At 33.7% G+C, this 20,901-nt stretch overlaps 1 protein-coding gene across 5 annotated transcripts in view; it reads left to right on the top strand.

Annotated features, from left to right (window-relative positions):
• The window catches only part of MAP4K3 (mitogen-activated protein kinase kinase kinase kinase 3), a 141,479-nt gene that overhangs the window by 70,800 nt on the left and 49,778 nt on the right, over window positions 1-20,901 (top strand). For all 5 annotated transcript variants that reach the window (XR_012496304.1, XM_019742613.2, XM_019742638.2 and 2 more), the window contains exons 4-14: window positions 133-197; window positions 1,824-1,879; window positions 2,468-2,515; window positions 6,495-6,537; window positions 8,422-8,494; window positions 11,938-12,069; window positions 12,270-12,332; window positions 12,418-12,499; window positions 12,601-12,711; window positions 15,799-15,877; window positions 19,712-19,770. Coding sequence is in view for 4 of the 5 variants with exons in the window: in XM_019742613.2 (XP_019598172.1) it covers window positions 133-197; window positions 1,824-1,879; window positions 2,468-2,515; window positions 6,495-6,537; window positions 8,422-8,494; window positions 11,938-12,069; window positions 12,270-12,332; window positions 12,418-12,499; window positions 12,601-12,711; window positions 15,799-15,877; window positions 19,712-19,770 (811 nt within the window). In the remaining variant the exon portion in view is untranslated. The remainder of the gene's footprint in view (window positions 1-132; window positions 198-1,823; window positions 1,880-2,467; window positions 2,516-6,494; window positions 6,538-8,421; window positions 8,495-11,937; window positions 12,070-12,269; window positions 12,333-12,417; window positions 12,500-12,600; window positions 12,712-15,798; window positions 15,878-19,711; window positions 19,771-20,901) is intronic.

The raw sequence follows: 20,901 nt of genomic DNA, 5'->3' as shown, positions 1-20,901 counted from the left end.
TAAAGATTAGCCTTTTTCTTGACACACTGCATTTATGGGTTTCCAAGGTTATAACATACAACTTTAAAATACTCATTACCTGAAATAATTTTAATCATGAAAATGTGTTACATGCTTATTTTCTCATTATAGGCGAGATAAACTTTGGATTTGCATGGAGTTTTGTGGAGGTGGTTCTTTACAGGATATTTATCATGGTAAGCCAAAGTTATATTTTATAGAGATTAAATAGAATTTCTTAAAATATAGTTGTTTACTGTATGAAAACAATGTTTTGAGGAAAGTTTTATCATTGTATCATTTGGCTTCATAAAGGTATTTCAGATATATATCGGTAAAAGAAGCATTTGCTTCATAGGATAGAAAATTATACACTGTTGAATTTATTTGCTAATTCTAAAGAAGTCATATTATGTTTAGTTAGTCCAAAATTTCAAACTCAGACTTGTAGACGACATGCAAAGGCCTTGATGGTTAATACTAAACCAAAAGAATATCTAGTTAATAAATGAGTAGTGTTAATACAAAGATAATTGATTTTCTTCTCATGTATTCAAGAAGCATCAATTGAATGTTTACTGTCTTAAATGCTAGATTCTAGGGAATTAATTAAAAAATTATTAAAACATTTTTCATTGGGATTTCAATGGAGTAGTATATAAGAAAGACTTGTAAAGTAAAATAAAAATTTTACTGTCTTTTCTTTCCCTTTTCTGTTCTGGTTCTGTTAATGGGTTACTCTCACAAACTGCAGAGTGGGTTTATTCTTTTGCTTGGAGGTGTCCTTTTTTATTAATGTAAAATAAAATAATGTCTTAATAGTTCATGATGTCAATTTCCAAATATTTTGGAAGATTTTTCTCATTTTTTACACAGAGAACTTGAACTCGTATATCTAGCTTGCGGCCGCTTAAGTAATTTTAGGGACTGATTGTAAAGAGACTATTTATTGGGATAGAAATTTTACTGTTTCCATTTCACTTCAGTACATCTCGGTGTAGGTCACTGTCTAGCAAAAGATTCCATCATTGGAATTTAATTTAATTTCTAGAATATTCTCTCCCATCTAACGTATTTTTTAAAAGTGATTTAATATTTAAAAAGAGAAAAATACTTAATTGTCTTCCATCGTGGATAGATGCACACAGAGAAATATTTTTCAAATATTATATGATTAAGCTGTATGTATTGATGTGGAAAGGTGTCCATGATAAGTGGAAAAGACAGGTTTCAGAATTGTATGTGTAATATGATTCCATTTATGTTTTGGTATGTGATACATACATATATAAAATATCTGCAGAAAATCATCTGGTAATCCATAGGCCAAACTATTGATACTGCTTATTATTGAATAATAGTTTGAATAAAGAATGAATAAAGAAATGGCCTTTACTTTTCAAATTTATTGAAAAATAGTGACTTTAAACTAGTCATAATACATGTAACATCATTTTTTTAACATCAATTTTTAAAAAGCTTTAATTAAAGCTAAACTTCTTGACCATGCTTTGTTTCTTTTAACATTTAAGAAATAACAGTTATCAGTGAGGTATAAAAATGAAAATATAATTAATTTTGGAGACTATTTCCGTCTTATATTTGTTCTATAAACATTTATTGTGCAGCTTTTCCATGCTAGGCACTGTTCTAAATACTGGGGATACAACAATGAACCAATCAGATTTTTAAAAATGGGCCCTCATGGAGCTTGCATTTTAGAATTATTTAGGTATATTAAGCCTGTTGCTTAGTGAACTTGTAAAATGTCACTTTTGGAAAACATGCTTTGACAAATTCTACTAATGTTAATTTTCTTACAGTAACAGGACCTCTTTCAGAACTGCAAATTGCGTATGTTAGCAGAGAAACACTACAGGTAAGCCAATGCTAATTAAAAAGTAACATTCTTTATTAAAAGGAATGTTTAATTGTGCATTACCTTTTAAGTAAGGATAAAATATTCTAGTTTACTAAACTCTTGAATGTTAGTACATTTTTAAATTTTGTGTAATAAATTCAAATTATATTGGCACATAAGTACTTTAAAGTTTCAGGATGATAATATAAACTCCTAAAATTTCAGTGCTATGGATTTGTTATTTTACGGTTTCATATTCCTCTTAATACCAAAGAAAGGCTTGAAAATTTAGCACTCCATGGTAATTGAAACTTATTCTGATACTAATTGCACATACACTTTTTAAGTTATTTCAAACTATTTACAGAGTTTAGTGAAAATTATTTGTCTTAGAAAAATCAGTATGTTAGTTTTAAAAAACTGACCTTTGCCTTTTGCATTTTCTTGATTCTTTTGTCTACTAGGACATTTCAGTAAATAAATTAGTGATTACTGTAAGACTTTCTGTAATGAGTAAATAAAAAACAGACAATACTACTCAAATACTACTCAATTTAATTTTTCTGTTTTTTGTTGTTGTTCTGTTTTGTTTTTTTTAAACTCCAGGGATTATACTATCTTCACAGTAAAGGAAAAATGCACAGAGATATAAAGGTATACATCATATGTTCAACCTAATGACCCTCTCTTCATTTTTAAGTAGTCTGATCAAACTGTTGACCAAAATTGTCTTGATTGTTCTATTGGTTATGAATTTGTTATCTGAAATATGTTATAATAAAATTAAGTGATACTTTTAAGGATCTTACTACTTTTTTATAGCACTTATTGAGATACAATTCATATACTATAAAAATCAGCCTGTTAAAGCCTACAATTGTGGATTAATATTTTAATAGCCCATTTTAGCATATTTTTAGTTACTTATTTGTAAAATGCAAATTAGTTTTATAGCTTTCATCAAGTTATGGTTTTTAGGAAGTTTCATGCTTTGAATATTATAGTAAACTTTGGCAATCAAGGAGTTATCATTAATAATGTATCCAAATGGATAAATTAAACCTTGGCATTTTCTGATGGTCTTTCATTTAATTGACAGAGGAAAGCAGGTGCACTGGATCTGCTGGGTTAGCTCTGGTAAACCAGGTGCTGTGTCAGGACTCCGGAGGTTACTTCTAAAGATACTGACATCTCCCCAACTTAGATATTTTCTCCTTTCATTAATTTTTCTTTTCTCTTCTTTCTCATCCATCTTTTCTCCTACTTCTTTTCACCCAATTTTGTTTTCTGAAGTTTTCTTTAGCATAAAGCTTCTTAACTTTTGGGCAGGAGGGAGGGGTGAATTTTGTGGTGTTCTTTGAGCCACTGTTGAAAGACTTGGAGTCTTTCCTCAAAAAAATGCCCTTATGCACATGCCTTCAAATTTTGCATGAAATTTCAGTGGACTCTCAGATCACCTGCTGAGATCCTCTACTTTAAGTATTTTTCATAAACCACTTAAAAGACATAAGCAAAGAGCTTTGGAGTTGAAAGGGAGAGGAGATCATAAGAATTTTGAGTAAATCAAGAAAGGTTCTCTATCACTGGCACTCAGATTTGGAAGGACTGACAGATTTTTGTCAGAAACAGAGGTCGGAAGCCTTCTAAGCAGAGGGAGCAATGTGAGCAAAAATACAGATGCCAGAAAGTGTGGGGTCAGTTTAGAAAGCATAAGAGCTGTATCATATTATTGAAAAGAAGCGAATGTGTGAGATACTAGGAGGTGGAGTTGGCTGAGTGGTGTGATGCTCCACTGTGCAAAGGCTTGTGTGCCAGACTTCCGAATTTGGGCCTCATTAGGTAGATTCTGACCATTGCCACCTTTTCTACCCTTGTTTGAACCACCAGAATATTGTACCTCACCTGGACTTTGGTAATAGCCTTCTAACCGGCCTCCCTGCTCCTGGTCTTGAGTGGTTCTATGGTCACTTCACCTTGTATCCAAAGTGACCTTTTACTATCAGATCTCATCACTCCTGCTTATAAACCACCCATCATACAGTATAAAATCCAGATGTTTTACCATGGCTGATGAGGTTGATGATGACCTGGCCCTTACTTTTCTCTATCACTTCATGTCACACTCCTCTCCATCTTACTCATTCTGTTCTAGCCACACTAAATTTGCTGTTCTTGGACTATATTGAGCTCATTTTCGCCCGAGGGCTTTGTATTTCCTCTTCCTGGAATGTTCTTCTCCCAGACTTTGGCATGGCTCTCTCTGTACCCTCACTTTCTCCAGATCTCTGCTCAGATATCACTGCCATAGACAGGCCTTCCTTGCCTGCCTTATCTCTATTCCATGTATTTATCTCTACCTAGCTTTGAATCATTTGTTGGTTTACTCATTCGTGTGTGTGTGTATGTGCTCTCATTTTTAGATTTTCTTTCCCTCCTGCTTGGATATGAACTCCATGAGAGCTGGAACTTATTCAGTACTATAACCTCAGAGCTCAGAATAGCACCTGGTTGCTAGTAGTGTCTCAGGGAGAAAGGTTTGGATGGATAGATGATAGGAAGCCTCAAAGGCCATAGGGTGCAGGTGACATAATATAAGCTGTAATTTAGGAAAATTAATCTGGAGCTGGGGAAAGACCAAACGTAAGATGGTGGTGGAAGTCTGGATAGCTGGGGCCTACATCAAGTTAAAACCCCAGTGATAGTCCCTGCTCTCTCCTTTTTCTCATTTCTGCCGTTATTCTATAGAGCTGCAGTAATCTCATGGGATGCAAGCTTCTGTTACTTTTTTCCTCTTTTTTGGGTGGGAGGGGGTTTTCTAGTATTTTTTCCCCTAAGATTATCATTACATGATTGATGGCACCCTGGACTAAAGAGGTTGCTTACTTTTGCTTGCTCATTTAAAAGTTGCAGAAAAGGCAAAAATAAATAGAAAGCCTGCGGTACCTTTGGGAGACAGGTATTTCTACCTCGTTCAAAAGCTTTGAGCTCATTGAAGGTAAAGTAGTTATTATCTTTGAATTTAGGTCAAGAAGCAAAAATGGATAAAATGCTAGTAGGTCATTGTAATGGAAAAAATTCAGTTTTTTCCTTTCTATATAGGGAAAAACCCAGTTCTTCCATACTGTGTTTCTTTCCTATGAGTCTCCTTTACTACTCAAACAGAACACTTCACTTCTGACACTTCTGGTCACCAAATGTACGGAGGTTTTTTCCCCCAAACAAGCAGTTTTCTGTGGCATCAGCTTGATGTCCTATAATTTAGCTCAATCCTGATACTATCTACTTGGAGATAACATCAGATCCTACAAGTTAAAGGGCTCAGTCCCACAAGACTGTGCTGCCCCCCCCGCCCCGCCCCCAATCACACACACACACACTCAACTTCAGATGCCATTCGCAAGCTCAGGTTATCATCTGTGTTTCTGACCAATTATCTCTAGATTGGAGGTTTCAAAGACTCCCTCCTTGGGTTTAATTAATTTGCTAGAGCGGCTCACAAAACTCAGGAAAACACTTAACATTTACAAGTTTATTTAAGGATATGATAAAAGATACAGATGAACGTCTAGATGGAAGAGATGCGTAGGGCAAGGTGTGTGGGAAGAAGCACAGATCTTCCATGCCCTGTCTGAAGCACCATTCTCCAAGCACCTCCACAGACATGTTCATCAGCCCAAAAGCTCTCCAAACCCTGTGCTGCTGGGATTTTATGACGGCTTCCTCACATGATCTATCATTAACTCCATTTTTAGCCCTCTCCCTTCTTCAGGGAATAGGGGTGAGGCTGAAAATTCCAAACTTCTAATCATGGCTTGGTCTTTCCAGTGACCAGCCCTCATCCGGGAGCCCACCTAGAGTTGCTTCGTTAGAACAGAAAACAGGCTTATCACCCAGGAAATTACAATGGTTTCAGGAGCGCTGTGTCAAGAACTGGGGTCAAAGACCAAATATTAGAACAAGGATGCTGCTAGTGCTCATGTCACTGACGAATTTATAAGGGTTTCAGGAGCTTCCATGCCCGAAGTGGGGACACAGACCAATATATGTTTTTCTTTTATCTCGCAGTCATGCAGACGGGTGACATTTTAATTCCGTGGGCTTCTGCCTAGTTGTTTACATCCCGAATGGTCCTCAACTCAGGGCCGACATATTAAGGATAGACAATCTCACATACTAATAAGAAGCAAGATTCAGTCTACATACCAGCACTGGTTCAACTGACAAGTTGAAGATTTGTTTCTATTTTTGAACAGGGAATAGCAATCAAGTTTAGAATGTAATACAAGGAATTGAAAATGCCAGGATAAGGTAACATTTTAGTGCACTGACAGTGTTTGATCCATAAGAAATTAACATTTAGATGAAAACTCATATCACTTTCATAATAACATTCATATTATGTTAATAGCAGCTTTTGGCAAGGCAGAACATTTTATAACCATAGTCAAATTGCCTAAAAGGTGGATAGTAAATTTTCCTATGAATATAATGACAACATTTTAATTGGACATACTTTAAATTTTAAGTATTTCTAGGTCTAAGGTTGCCACATGTCATTATTTTAAACATGTATATTATATGTGCTACCTAATAAAATGTTTCCTACTTTAACTAAAATGTTCTCACTTTGAAGGGAGCTAACATTCTGTTAACGGATAATGGTCATGTGAAATTGGGTAAGTAAATTAAAATTTTGTCACTTGCACATATTTATTCCAAAACTAGTAAGTTTATATTTTCCTGTGTAAGACTAGGTTTCCCCTCCCCTAGCAGCATCTATGTATTTTCAGGTGGAAATCTCATTGTGGGGTATATGTAACCTCCCTCTATTTGTTTCCTCTTCTTTTAAATGGGGATTGAATCTGCCCTTCACATATGACAGATTTGTTGTAAAGATATAGTGAAGTCGTACCTTTTGGGTATTCTTTCTCCTCTAACCCCAGGATTGTGACCTCTAGTAAGAAATCTGTACAAATTACCTGGTAACCAAAAACTAAGGTTAACAAACAAAAGCCAAAAATCAATAATGCCCCAAATCCTACATTCTTTACATAAGCTTTTAAAATAAAATGCAGTATTACTTATATAAGAATGTAATTTAGGTGCTGAATGTTGCTTTATTTCAACCATAACTTTTGGTTGTCAGTTTATGATTAAAATAGAATTCAAAACCTTGATAATTTAATTTGAAAGTTTAAGACGGGAAACATATAGTTTTATAAACAAAGTTTAAGATAGGAAATGTACAAATATAGTAGTTTTATAAACAAAGTATCTTATAAGTACTTCATTTAGATGCCAAATGAAGTATTTAATAAATATGAAAGTTATTTTGAACTATGTTTTATAAAATATAAATATTTTATAAAAGTGAATTAAAGTTTAGCCTATTATAGGACTAATTATATATCTAATTAACATATAATAAAATTTTCCTAAGCCACCTCTAAATATAGGAAAAGCAGTTATCTAATTATTGGTAGTTAATGAACAGTTCCTATCAGCAGTTTAATATTTTATGTCAATATTATGTGCCTTATTCAAAGATGTCCCATATATATCTTAGTCGATAAGGATTTAGAAATCATTAAAAAACTAGAAAATATTAGAACTCAACATTCTTAAAGAAAAACAACAATCCTACATGAAAAGAAATTTCCTGATAGTGATTGGTATTGGTATTAGAATACATTGCTAAGGCAAGATTTTTGGGAATATTCTGTTTGAGTGTATTTTCTTTCTTTTTTTTTTTTTTGTCAATTACAGTTGACATTCAATATTATATTAGTTTCAGGTGTATCGTATAGTGGTTAGACATTTATATAACTTAAAAAATTGATTTCCTCTGATAAATCTACAACTGACCTGGCACTATGCATATTTATTACAATGTTGTTATTAACTATAGTCCCTATTCTGTACTTTACATCCTCATGACTGTTTTATAACTATTAAATTGTACTTCTTAATCCCTTCACCTTTCTCACCCTGCCCTCTAACTCCCCTCCCATTTGGCAGCCATCAGTTTGTTCTCTGTATCTGTGAGTTTGTTTCTGTTTTGATTGTTTGTTTATTTTGATTTTTAGATTCCACATATTGGATGTCTTTTCAAGCTAGATAGATTTACCAATAGATTTATTGGCTTATTTGATATCAGTCATCATGGGTGTTATAGGAAGTGAATAGAATATATTACTGTTTAAGGTCCCTTCCAGTGATATTCCTTGAATTTCAGGTCCTGGGAATTTGAAATTATATTATTATTAAATCCAGCAAGTTAGATTCTCTCAGCTGTCTTTTCTCATCAAAATTATTTGATCTTGACTTTTTGCTGTCATTTGATTTATGTGGGGTTATATGGGAATCTGTTTGGCTATGATAAATATTTGACTACTTTGTGATATTTTAATACTAGTCCATAATTTTTAATGTGATGTTTAAGAATATCTCATATTTCTGTGAAGTTAGTTTAATACAAATAATAAACAATTCTTCTCATGTTGCCTTAAATAATTTTACTTTCAGTTTTCTAAAAAAAATATTTCTCATTTTTTTAATAGCTGACTTTGGCGTATCTGCACAGATAACTGCTACAATTGCCAAACGGAAGTCTTTTATTGGTACACCATATTGGTAATTGTATTTTAATTGATAATTTTTTGTTTTTCTGTCATTATTGAGTACAGCATTTATAAAAAATAGATTGAATTGTCAAAAGTTTTAGGACAAAAACAGATAAGAAGGTCATCAACAGGTTAAGCAATGTAGGCATATATACTTGTGGCTGGATTACACAGTCAAATAATATTCTGCCGCGTTAATTTTCATTAAGTGGAAAAGGCTTTAAAGATTGTTATGTCTTTAGGGAACCTTGATGTAGTTCCAGCTTTGCTGGAAAAACCCAACTCTTACTCCTATACATACAAGTATCACGTATGTTTAAAGATGTTTTTGTATCTTTCTTCACCTCCAATTCCAGTCCATATTTTGACTGATCTTTCAACATTACATTATTCACAGCACCCCTTTGCTCAACTTTTTGACAAAAGCTTTTGCACAAAAGATGAAATACATATTTCTTGGCATTTGGAATCTTCCATGGTCAGCCCTCTATCTATCTCATTAATCTTGAACCCTACTAGTTGCCTCCACAGACTTTCCTATCTAGCCAAATTTGTCTGCTAGGTATTCTTTAACCATTGTATTAAATATTACTCGTTGATTTATTTATTCAATAAATGTTTTTGACCACTTAACTATGTGTTAGATATGCTGTTAGTCATTGTGAACATAGTGGTAGACAGGTATAGAACCTTTTTGTTCCACCAATACTTTGAAGAAACAGCACACTGGAAGTCTTAACATTCCTTCAGCTTAAGTGCCAACACTCCTCTGATGCCCTCTTGGACTGCCTCATCAGCAGTGGGATAGTAATAGTCTTGGGTGACTTATTTTCATATTTAGGATGTGACGTATAACATTTTGGATTGATTTGTCTTTTTGTAAAACATACATATTTTAAAAGTTAAATAGTGCTAAAAGGGCTTATAAAAACTCATCTAGTCATGTCTTCTGCCATCTCTAGCATTATCTATTATTATTTATAGACTTTATGTTATGAGAGGTGAAGATTTTTAGCTCTCTTCATTCATCATTCAAAATCTTCTTTCAATGTACTTGCTGAGTCAGTTACTATACTATTGTTGCATTTGCTACCTTGAAAAACTTTTTCCTATATTTAATAATGTCTTCATTTTTAATTTGCTTAGATTTTGTTTTATGAGGTTTTTTTTTTAAATCCCTGGCTAAGACTTCTATACCTTTTCACATTTTGCAGTTCTGTAAGATGCCTCTATATAATTTTCCACATCATAAAGCCTATCAGATTATCTGTCCTGATTTTTGTTTTTGTTTCTATTGGGGTTTTTTTCTTATAATAATTCTCTTGGAGTCCTCTTCCCTCCTTTTCTAATCCTAATTGTCTATTTTCTAGGTCTTTTGCATAGCTTCTCCCTGGGAATTTTTCATCTGCTTGGGAATTCATTTCCTGAAATCTAAGTCTCCCTCTTTCATGAATTACTCCGTCTCATATTTTGATGATTCCCTGAGAAATTTGAGCAATAAAGTTTTTAAGACTCCTAGCCTCATACTTGATTGGTAATTTGGATGACTATAGAATTCCAGATTGGAATTTTTGAAGTATTGCTCTAGATAGAGTCTTCTTTTCTCTGATACTGATGAGAAGTGTGATGCCATGGTGATGCGTGATCTTCAAATGTAACCCCTCTCCCTCAGGAATCATTTCTAGTGGTTTGATATTCCATGATGATGTACCTCAGAATGTTTGGGGGTTTTATTAATTTTTTGTTGTTGTTTTTGCCTTTATTTTTTGTACTTGGCATTTGTGCTTTATAATCAAAAGATTCATGTCTTTCAGTTCTGAAGACTATTCTTATATTGTTTCTTTGACAATTTCTTTGCTATACTTTCTCCTGCTCTCTTTCTGGATCTCTTTAGTTACATCTTGGGCCATTTGTACTAATCCATTAATTTTCTTAAATTTTCTGTTACTTTTTAAAAATATTTTTCTACTTTCTGTAAGATTTCCTAAGCTTTTCAGTCTCATGCTTTCATGTTGGAGGCTTCCCTCAGATGACTCGTAATCCTTATCTTCTGGTTCACATTGAAGAGCAAGGCACTAATAGCTGATTCATAGTTCTTTGTGCATGGGAAGTAGCATGTAAATCTACTGAAGCAAGTGAAGGAGGATGGGAACTCGTAGTCACAGACTTCACTGCCCCAACCCCTGCTCTCTTTTGTTCTCGGTATCTTTGAGTCTGAAGCCACTTTCATTCAGTTTCTCTTGGTCTTTATCCAGTGGAAATGAGGAAGGAGTATTTGCTAAACTTTAATGGATGAGAGGAAGAATCTGGGGACTAACTGTTCATTATTTAGACTTGACACTTTCTAATACACATGTTCAGCCCCAACCTCAACCCTACTTTTGTAAGTTTGTAGCCCTAATTGGTCAGGCTTTCTGAGATTCTTAGGGGCTAAGAACCAGCGAGCTGTAATCTAGCCATCAATAAAGTAATAACTGACATACTTCAAAGTTCGCTTTTCTTATGATAGTTTGAATATTTATACAGCTACTTTGAGATTAACAAGATTTTAAGACCAAGTGTTTGAAAGTTAAGGGTTTTGGGTTTGGGTTTTTGTTTTGTAACTTCATTGACTTATGACTTTCCTGAAATTATACCAGGAATACAACTGTATATATGTAAGGCTACTTATTTACATTGCTGTTTTGATATGTAAGAGTTGAGATACTTATCAGTTATTTTCAAAACTATTGTTTAGGATTTGAAAATTTTTATATTTGAAAATTAATACAATTTAAATCGGTCAAATACAAATTTATGGAGGTATAATTAGAATAAGACTATAAGAAAGTTAAAAGAAACAAAATACTAAGTTTGGATAAGTCTCCTCTGAATAAACGTATTTTTAAAAAGCAGAAACTTGATTTTATAACTTCTCCACCATTATAATAAAACAACAAAAAAATGCCAATTAAATGTATGTTAAATATGAGTTACGTACTAAATAAAGACTATTGGTGCCTCAATAAATAATTTTGGTCAGGTTAAAACAGTCAGAGGCCAGATTGTAGTTAATTGATATAAAGGTAGTTTATTGTAGCGCTAAAAATTACAGATTATTTATTGCAAGATGTTATTTCTCCATGTAGAATTTTGCTGTACAGAGGAAGAGAGATTGGGGTGTGGACAAATTTGGGATATGTTGCTCTATCACAATTGTAAATTTTTATAAACCTTTATAGTAAATAGTACAACAAAGTAACAAATCACCAATAGGGGCATGGGATGAAGGGTCTTATGGGATCTTAGAGATTTTAGGAGATCTTAGGAGAGATGGGCCTTTTAAGCACTATTTTCAGATATCAAGGCCTAAATAGATCTCAGCTTAGACAGTGATGGTTCCATGTGCCTCTGGTGGGAATATGAACGAAAATATAATAAGTAGGTTTTTCTTTTCTGGACTATTTCCTGCAGGATGGCTCCAGAAGTCGCAGCCGTTGAGAGGAAAGGTGGATACAATCAGCTCTGTGATCTCTGGGCAGTGGGGATCACTGCCATAGAACTTGCTGAGCTTCAGCCTCCTATGTTTGACTTACATCCGATGAGGTCAGTGGGTCATAGTTGAAGAACCCTATGTTTAAATGAAGGGTTTCCTCCCCAGTATTATTTATTATGTCATGAACAAATAATCTTAGTCTTGCTTTACTTTATTTGGGAATAATAGTAATAGAATTTACATTATATATTAAATAGGAAATCTTATAATGCTTATAAATCAGTATAATGATTTATTGTTGATTTTTCAGAGCATTGTTTCTAATGACAAAAAGCAATTTTCAGCCTCCTAAACTAAAGGATAAAATGAAGTGGTAAGTATTTTTGTGTTACTTACTTTTATAGTCATAAGCAAAAAAATAATTGAGTTGTAAAAGACTAATTTTTAAAATTTCTTAGGTCAAATAGTTTTCATCATTTTGTGAAAATGGCACTTACCAAAAATCCAAAAAAAAGACCGACTGCTGAAAAGTTACTACAGGTATTACTTTTGCCCTGAACTGCATCATTTTTCACAAGATAAAATGTCATTCAATCAGATTTCTAGTAAGTGTCCTATACTATATTATTTTATTTTTATAGCACCCATTTGTCACACAACCTTTGACACGATCTTTGGCAATTGAACTCTTGGATAAAGTGAATAATCCAGATCATTCCACGTACCATGATTTTGATGATGATGACCCTGAGGTAGGAACTGTTTTTACTAACTAGTATATATTATATATGTATGTACATCTCAAAATCAGTTTGTTTAAAATTCTGGGTCTGGTTTAAATAAAACTAGTTTAAATAAGAAACTGTTGAGGGAGCAAATTAACTCTTTCTGGCTTTGTCTCTCCTAGGGAAGTCATGTGCTTGATTTTTCTTGTTGGTTATAGATGGCTATTGTCTGAACATGGCAAAGGCAGAATCATCCGATCTACTTGTGGAAATTACTGTAGTTGTTTTAGATGAAGGGGCTAAATAAATTGTCTACTATAAAAGAGAATGTAAATGGGAAGGGCCTAAACGAGATGTTAGAATATATTGAAAATTCCTATTCAGTTATTTTCTCATAAAGAATCCTTCTACAACTTCATGAATTATTAGTGGTTAGTAGGAAGTATAGGATTGAAGTTTTGGTGACTAAATTCCTCATTGTCCACTATGGAAATGTTTAAAAATGAACCAGTGTAGTTGTTAGAGAATGAAATAACTATAATACTATGGAAGCATTGATATTAATGGAAGCCTTACTTCTGTTGGCATATTTAACATTCCTAGCTCAGCTAATAAATGTGACACCTAAGATAAACTCCCTATATATGACATGGCAGAATTCTGTTATTGGGTCTGTAACTTGACTGGCTTTATGGAAGGTACTTAAAATGGTATAAATTTCTTTGATGATGCTGCAGGCATTTATAGCTCACAGTGTTTGGAAAAATGGTTGCAGATTGTCTTAAATCAGAGAGAACCTTTCTATCAATTCATCATTATTTTCTAGCTTGCCATTTTTATACAACTGTGATTAAATAAGTTATCTGCCCTTTTGTTAAAGGTCTGGGAAGGAGTTTGGAGACGTAAAACTTCAAGAAATATAAAGTATTTTTGACCTTATAATTACACTAGGGAAAGATTGGTTTTTGTTTGCTTAATTTTGTTTTTAACAAACTTAGGGTTTTAAACTCTTCTACTATAATTTAATATGCAGGCAGTCCTCAAAGTTGTATGGTAGTGCAGGACTGTAAAAATGACCATGTAAGCTGAAAACCTTGCAAAGCAATCTTCTTAATCAATGTGGAAAATTATAATTGTTTGTGGCCTTAGAAAATGTTTGTCAAAGCATTCAAACCTCTCTTACTGTCCATTTTAAATGTATAGGGAAGAAAAAAAGAGTAAAACTCATTTATTTAGTACACTGTAGTTTACAATATTAGAACCAATGAAAATTAATGTGTTTTGTTTTCTTGTAAAAATAACTTATATGGATTGTTTAATTATCAAGTAGTCTACTTATTGAGTAGATTGCACAGTGCCAGGTTTCTTCATATAACTTTATGACACTGACACAGAGCATCTTTTCTATACTTCGATTAATGTCATGTTCCTTTCTAAGTTTGGATTGACTTCCAACATTTTATCCTTGGCACTTTCAGTGCACAAAATATCTCAGTATCCCTGTGATTTGAGGTGTTTTGTTTTGCTGGTGCCACTTCTTCTGGCATATCTTCATCCTTTTTATCACAACTTCTTTCATTTATGTTAATAAGTTCACCTGAACTTAGTTCACTAAATTCTACAGTTTCTCGAATAGCAGCAGTGTCAGCATTTTCACAGTCAGCTGTTTTCTTCTATAACTCCATTTATGTTTGATTCAAATTTCGTTTCCAGCATTATCCAGGGTTATCACTTTTTATTTCTTTGTAGCACTTTTATCTTTGTTGGCTAATTTCCACTTTGAATTACCAATTTTTGTAACAATGTCACAAGTGTATGTTATTACTGCAAGACAAGGAGGCAACACAACTACATACTTTGCTGTTTGTGCCGGAAGTGAGTAACGTGCTCAGTGACCAGTCACAGACAGACTTTGAAAGAAGTGGTGTGATTAGTCACTGATCATGAAGTGCATCTGTTATTCACATAGTGATTTGTGAACTGAAGAGCTAGCAGTGAAGTTTGTACTTTATTTAGTTACAATTAATATACTGAATGTTAATAAGATTAATAAACTGAATATTATACAATTAATATTATATGACATGCAATTAATATGCTGGTGACTGAAATTTGAGCCATGTTATAAAACTATATCACTCTATCATGGACTGTTGTAATTTAATTCAGTCCTGCTAACTGAAATTCCTGCAATATCAAAACTGCAAGATGAGGACTCCCTGAACTCTTGCAGCGCACTCAATGCTGCATTCTTATCTCTTACCTCATCTTTTTACTTGTCGTATTGAATTATGAAGTCCTTTCAAAAGGTGTTCGAAGAGAAGAAATAATAAGCCAAATACAGAATCTGGAATAAAGATGCTTCTGAAGCTTTCTAATGTAGCAGAGAAAGAAATTCATCTTTCTTATTAAGACTAGGTTGTTGGTATTATAATTGTAGGTTAGGAGGGGAAATTTTCTCTCACCATAGTTGAAGATAATGCTTTTCCCGGAGAAATTCATAATCGTATTATTTGCAAATGATTTGTAATTGCTCAGTGCTGTGTTGCCAGTCAAAATTTGAATGTACGAGTATCTAACTAGTATATCAGCACGGAAGCTGAATACTCTTGAAAATATTTGGCACATCTATTAGTTCTACTGTAGTTTTAAAAATGTATTATACATCATACACTGTGGAAGAAAGTTCGACTTTTTATGTTGTGTTCACATGTAGTTTCTATTTTAGAAGGGAAAAAAAAAGTTGAGGCAGATTTTTTAAAATTACAGTTTTCTCCTCTGTAATAGGGAAAGCTAGCTCCAGCTCTTGGACAGCTATTGCATTATTGAATATTACATCTTTAATAGTTATTTGTATTCAACTCAGAACATTTACTGGAACCTGCTATAGATAATATATATCCCTAATCTTGAGAAGCTCCCAGTTTGAGGAACGAGAAGTCCCAACTTTTTTTAATAAGTTGCTCTTTTTAAAAAAAAAAAAATTCATAAAGTTGTGTTTTGTTCCCGTTTTTACATAAAATGAAGTATATCTTTCATATTTGGGTAATTTTGTGGACCAAACTGTGGCTTGATTATGAAATGCCACATGGCATTAATTTTGTTCTTTCCTAGCCTCTTGTTGCTGTACCACATAGAATTCACTCAACAAGTAGAAACATTAGAGAAGAAAAAACACGCTCGGAGATAAACTGTAAGTATATATACACAGTTCATAATTTAACATTGAAAAATAGGATTTCAAGCTGTAATTTGGTTACAATATTTTTGCTTCATTTTCTTCCAAGTAGTCTTTCTTGCTAGACCCTTTTAAAGGTAGAATTTAATTAAGGCAGTAAGAATTTCATTTTCTTTATTCCTAAGAAATTTTTGGTGATGGGAGTGGGGGTGTATTTATGTTGTTATTGTTTGGGAAGAGGTACAAAATTCCTCAGCTAGTCAGGAGAGAATAAATCAAGGCAGTGCTTCTTAAACTTTTGTGTGTGTATAACTCATCGTGAGAGTTTGTTTAAATGCAGTTTCTGATTCAGTAGACTTGGGATGGGTTCTTTACTTTTAACAAGCTCCCAGGTTATGTAGATGCTGATGGTGCAAGTGCTGTACTTTGAGTATCAAGGAGAGATAGAGGTCTGCAAACTGGCCTAGCATCTGAGTAACCTGAGAACCTCTAAAAATGGATTCTCAGGCCTTACTTTTCCATAAATCCTGATTCAACAGGTTATGGGTCAACCCAGGAATCTACCTTTTAAAATCGCTTTCTAGGTGATCTTTTTCTTATGGACAACCAAATTATGGGCTCGCTGAGACAGACCACTGATTCATTCACATGGGATCCAGTATTGTCACCTTATCAGTGATAAACTGCCAACAGGAATCTCTGGCTTAATTCCCCATGACTTAGAATGCTATCTTAGTGCAATCAGGCTTATGATAACTCTTCTCTGGGAGCTGAAGATTTATTTTTAGGGACCTGAAATCCAAAATGACCTTAGTGAAATTAGGTAATATGGTAACTTAAGATAATTACTGTTAAGAAACTGTTCCCAATTTTTGGCTAGGTTGGTAATGATGATAATAATTATACTTTCCATACTTTAAGGCAAATCCATCTCTTCATCTTAAAAGCTAAGTGAGGTAAGAAGGGTCAGGAACTGTTACCATTTAATAATAAAAAAAAAAGAAATGAAGAGATGAATAGATTTGCCTGTGGGATGGAGTCATACGCTAAGTTAACAGCAAGCCCTGGATCTCTCGATTTCCAGCCTGTTTGTCTATCACAAACACTGCTCCCTTTCAGAAACTGTCTCAGCACACTTGCATGGCCTTTAAACTGGAAATCCTTTGTGAACCTTCCTTTGAAGTTTTATGGTAGTGCATACATTCTATATTAAGTTCTTAGGCAGTTTGGTGCTGGTACTCTTAAAAGGAGGAAACTCTTGAAAGAAAGCATGATGCATATACAAAAAGCCCAGGGCTGGGATTTGGTACTTTGTTTGCAGTGATTAATTGTGTGGCCATATAATACTACTCTTAAAGCTGCCTCTGAAGCCACGTGGTTTAAATTTGCTAATATCACCCAAAAGTATTTTCTGAAAATGGCAACCTTAGTACATGAGCATTTCCCATTATTATTTTTTTAATATACAAGAAGTAATGGCAAGATGTCTGTCATTTCTTTAATAATACAAAAGGTGATAAGAGATTGTAGTTGATTTAGAAAATTTAGTGTTTGGTGCTATAGAAAATCTAATTTAAAGTACTTTTTATCTTGTTATCTGGTTCTATTAAAAAGTTATATTTTTCAGGCCCTTTATTGCAAAGTACCGTTACTCCTCGATCATTCTTTATTAATAGGAGTGATTCTCAACTCCTAAATGCATAGGCATGTATATGCTATTTGAAACTAGATTCCTATACCCCAGTTTTCCTGAAATTCTGATACTGCCCACTTTTTAGTGGAGCAGGTAATGTGTGAGAGACATCTTCCCTTCTTTCCTGTTTCTCAGTAAGAAAGTTGTCGCTGTCATATCCCTCTAGTATGTTGAGGTAGCAACAGGATTGAAGCTACTTTTAATAATGTGTGGGTTTAATATGTGAGGCTTTTAAATCTTATGCAATATTCTAATATCGACTTTCTTAGGATGTTTTATGATTTCATGTAAGATGTGATATATACAATAGTAATGCCACTGACTATAAAGACAGGCTTTGGAAAAATAATTTATTTTAGTAATTATATATATTTGTTCCTCTTGATAATGTTTTATGTTTATACTTACGTGGTGTCTTTCCATGCAACCAAAGTTTTCTCTATATTAAACTAAGTGGTGTTTAGGCAACACATGTAAAACAGACTCATTTGCAGAAAGATGTTACTCTTTCCCTTTTAGGAAGTCCCCCTGCCTTCAGTTAAATGTGATAAGCAAAGAGTTGCTTTGAGAAGGAATAATTCTGGGGCTCTTCTTGTCTCCCATAGTAGGGTCAGTTTTGACCCATATGGCTAATGCAGGGTCAGCAATTGATAACGTTGGGTTCTGTCCTTGTTATGAAAGTTACTCTAAGACAACATCCCTGTGCCCCTGCGCTTAGTGATGAGACAGTCTGGTAAGGAAAACAGCCATGTTCACATGTGACAGGAACACAAGGCAGAGGGATGCACCAAACTGTCCTCGCGTAACTTTATTCAAGTTTTAATTTTGCTATTTGATGATAGGTGTACATAATAGATGAGAGCCATTCAGTAGGGGATCTTACAGGGCTGTGTTTCTCAACCTTTTTTACTTACATCTCTTATTACTAAATATTCAGATCTCATAGTCTCCTATAATTGGTATTAACATTCACAATCATACACTAAGCTAGAATCTAAACAATTAGAAAAATGATTATACTTTGAAATTTCACTCATTTCCCTACCTTGATTGAGAATTGCTGTTTGGCTGAAGCTCTTACTAGTTGAACTGTAATGTATTTGTGACTGTCTGTTTTTCTTCTTTTTAATGTTTTGTATTTGTGCCTCAGCTTTTATATCAGAGGTATTGAATGCTTTACCCAGGTTGTAAAAGCATATAATGATATATAGAAATTAAAGGTAAAGGTGATGAAACATTCAATACATTAGAATAGCAAGGAAAAAGATGAATGTAGTATAATTAATGTCCGCTCTAGCTAGTTTATACTTTAGTTACAGTAGTCTATTAGTTATTTATTGTTGTATAACAAATTATCCCCAAATTTAGCAGCTTAAAATAATAAACATTTATTATTTCACACATATTATGAGGGTTAGGAACCCAGGACAACTTAGCTGGGTGGTTCTGGCTCAGGATCTGTCGTGACCTTACAGTCAGGTGTTACCTGGGCTGCAGTCCTCGGAAGGCTTGTCTGTGCTAGAAGATTTGCTTCCAAGGTTGTTCACATATTGCTGGTCTGAAGCTTCAGTTCCTTGCATATAGCCTCTGCTTAGGGCTGCTCACAACACGACTTCCCCCAGAGCCAGTAATCCAATAGAGAGAGCCCATGACGGAAGCCTTATGTCGGCAGTGATATGCCATCACGCTGCCCTATTTATTTGGTCACATAAACCAACCCAGGGGATGTGGGAAGGGACTACACAAGTTTGCGATTGGGAGGAGACAGGAATCATTAGAGACATCTTACAGGCTGTCTTCCAGAAGTGCTCTGCCTCAATTGCTGTCTTCCCACCTGAGTCCTCAGTTAAGATTGTCTGTTTTATACAATGAAGTAGCAAGTTAGAAGCTGACTATAACATACACCTAATTTTGCTAATTATCTTCTTTTTTTTTTTTTTTTACTATGGAAAAGGCCTATATTAACACATTATGCTTTAACAGCTTACACTTTCTTGGGCTTTTTCTGGCTAACAGATTCTTTATTTAAATATTTGGATTGGGATTAACGTATAGTAAATAGGAAAATTAAATGTGTTTTGCCATGGAATAACTTTTACTATTATGTCATTAAGAATATAGAAACAGATCATGGCTTTGCTTTTTTTCTTTTTTAGTTGGCCAAGTAAAATTTGATCCACCCTTAAGGAAGGAGACAGAACCACATCATGAACTTGTAAGTAGTGTAGTCTTGGAATGTAATACTGAAAATAAATGTTTTAAATTAGTCTTTATGATATATTGTAACTGACTTAAAAAGCTAGTCACTAATATTTTCAATAGCCTTTGGGGAAATAGAAAGGTAGGTAATTCTGAAATTCAGAATAAATAAATCTGTGTTGCTGAGATTGAATATTTTCAAAATTACTTAGAAGAAACGTTCTCTGATTAAATATTTTTAATGCTGTCCCTTTAATTTTTTTTCCATTTTTGTTGTTCGGGTTTTGAGCAGCTTTCCGTGTATGTGTTTATTAGGATAAATGCCATGGTTCTAAACTAAAGTGTAGGACCAATAAAAGCACATCTTCTCACTAAATTTATGGGCAGTCTTTTAAGAGTGTAAGCCAGTTTTCTAAACATCAGGGCAGAGGCACATCTATTTGGGGTACTAAAACTGAGGAGAAACGAGGCATACATATTAGATCAAGTTTGTCATTCATTTAAAGCTTGCTAACTGTATGAACGTTTTTTGTTTTGTTGTTGTTGTTAATGTTTTATATGCTCCTTTCTAGATATATGATAATAGGTGCAGTCTTAGAAGCAAAATGCTTTGCAAATATTTGAGATCTTAATATTCTGTGGAAGAATAATACATGAGACTTAAAAAGCAAACAGAATTAATCCTAATGAAATTACTTTGCCAGAGCTCCAGATTATGTTAACATTTTTTCTTTTTTATTTAATAATGAGAAGAAAGTAACTGTTAATAAGTAACAAGGATAGAAGTGGGAACTTTCTTCTTATTTTAACCCAATAGACCAAAAGCATACAAAGGGAATCTTTAGCATTTAACTTCTGGAGTTACTATAATTCAGTATACCAGCATGGAGGAAAGGAATGTTAAAGCAAAATTCTTTAAATGATCGTATTATAATACTAAAAGCCTGACATTTATGTAGAGAAGGGAGAAGTTTAAGAATAAAAAGTAGTCATGATGTTTATAAATGCTAATTGTATTTTGTTAAGGCAGTTTGAGTTTATTTGCTGTTTCTTTTTTTGAGTTGGCATTGCATGTATTTAAATTCTGCTAATTTAGTAACTGCATTCTAGAGCAAAGTTGTTTCAATGTTGCTTTTTTTAGATGCTC

This window comes from Rhinolophus sinicus, linkage group LG05, assembly GCF_036562045.2.
Source record: "Rhinolophus sinicus isolate RSC01 linkage group LG05, ASM3656204v1, whole genome shotgun sequence".
In the NCBI taxonomy this organism is placed as follows: Eukaryota; Metazoa; Chordata; class Mammalia; order Chiroptera; family Rhinolophidae; genus Rhinolophus; species Rhinolophus sinicus.
Note: the sequence above shows the minus strand (reverse complement) of the source record. Positions and strands in the feature narration are given on the sequence as shown.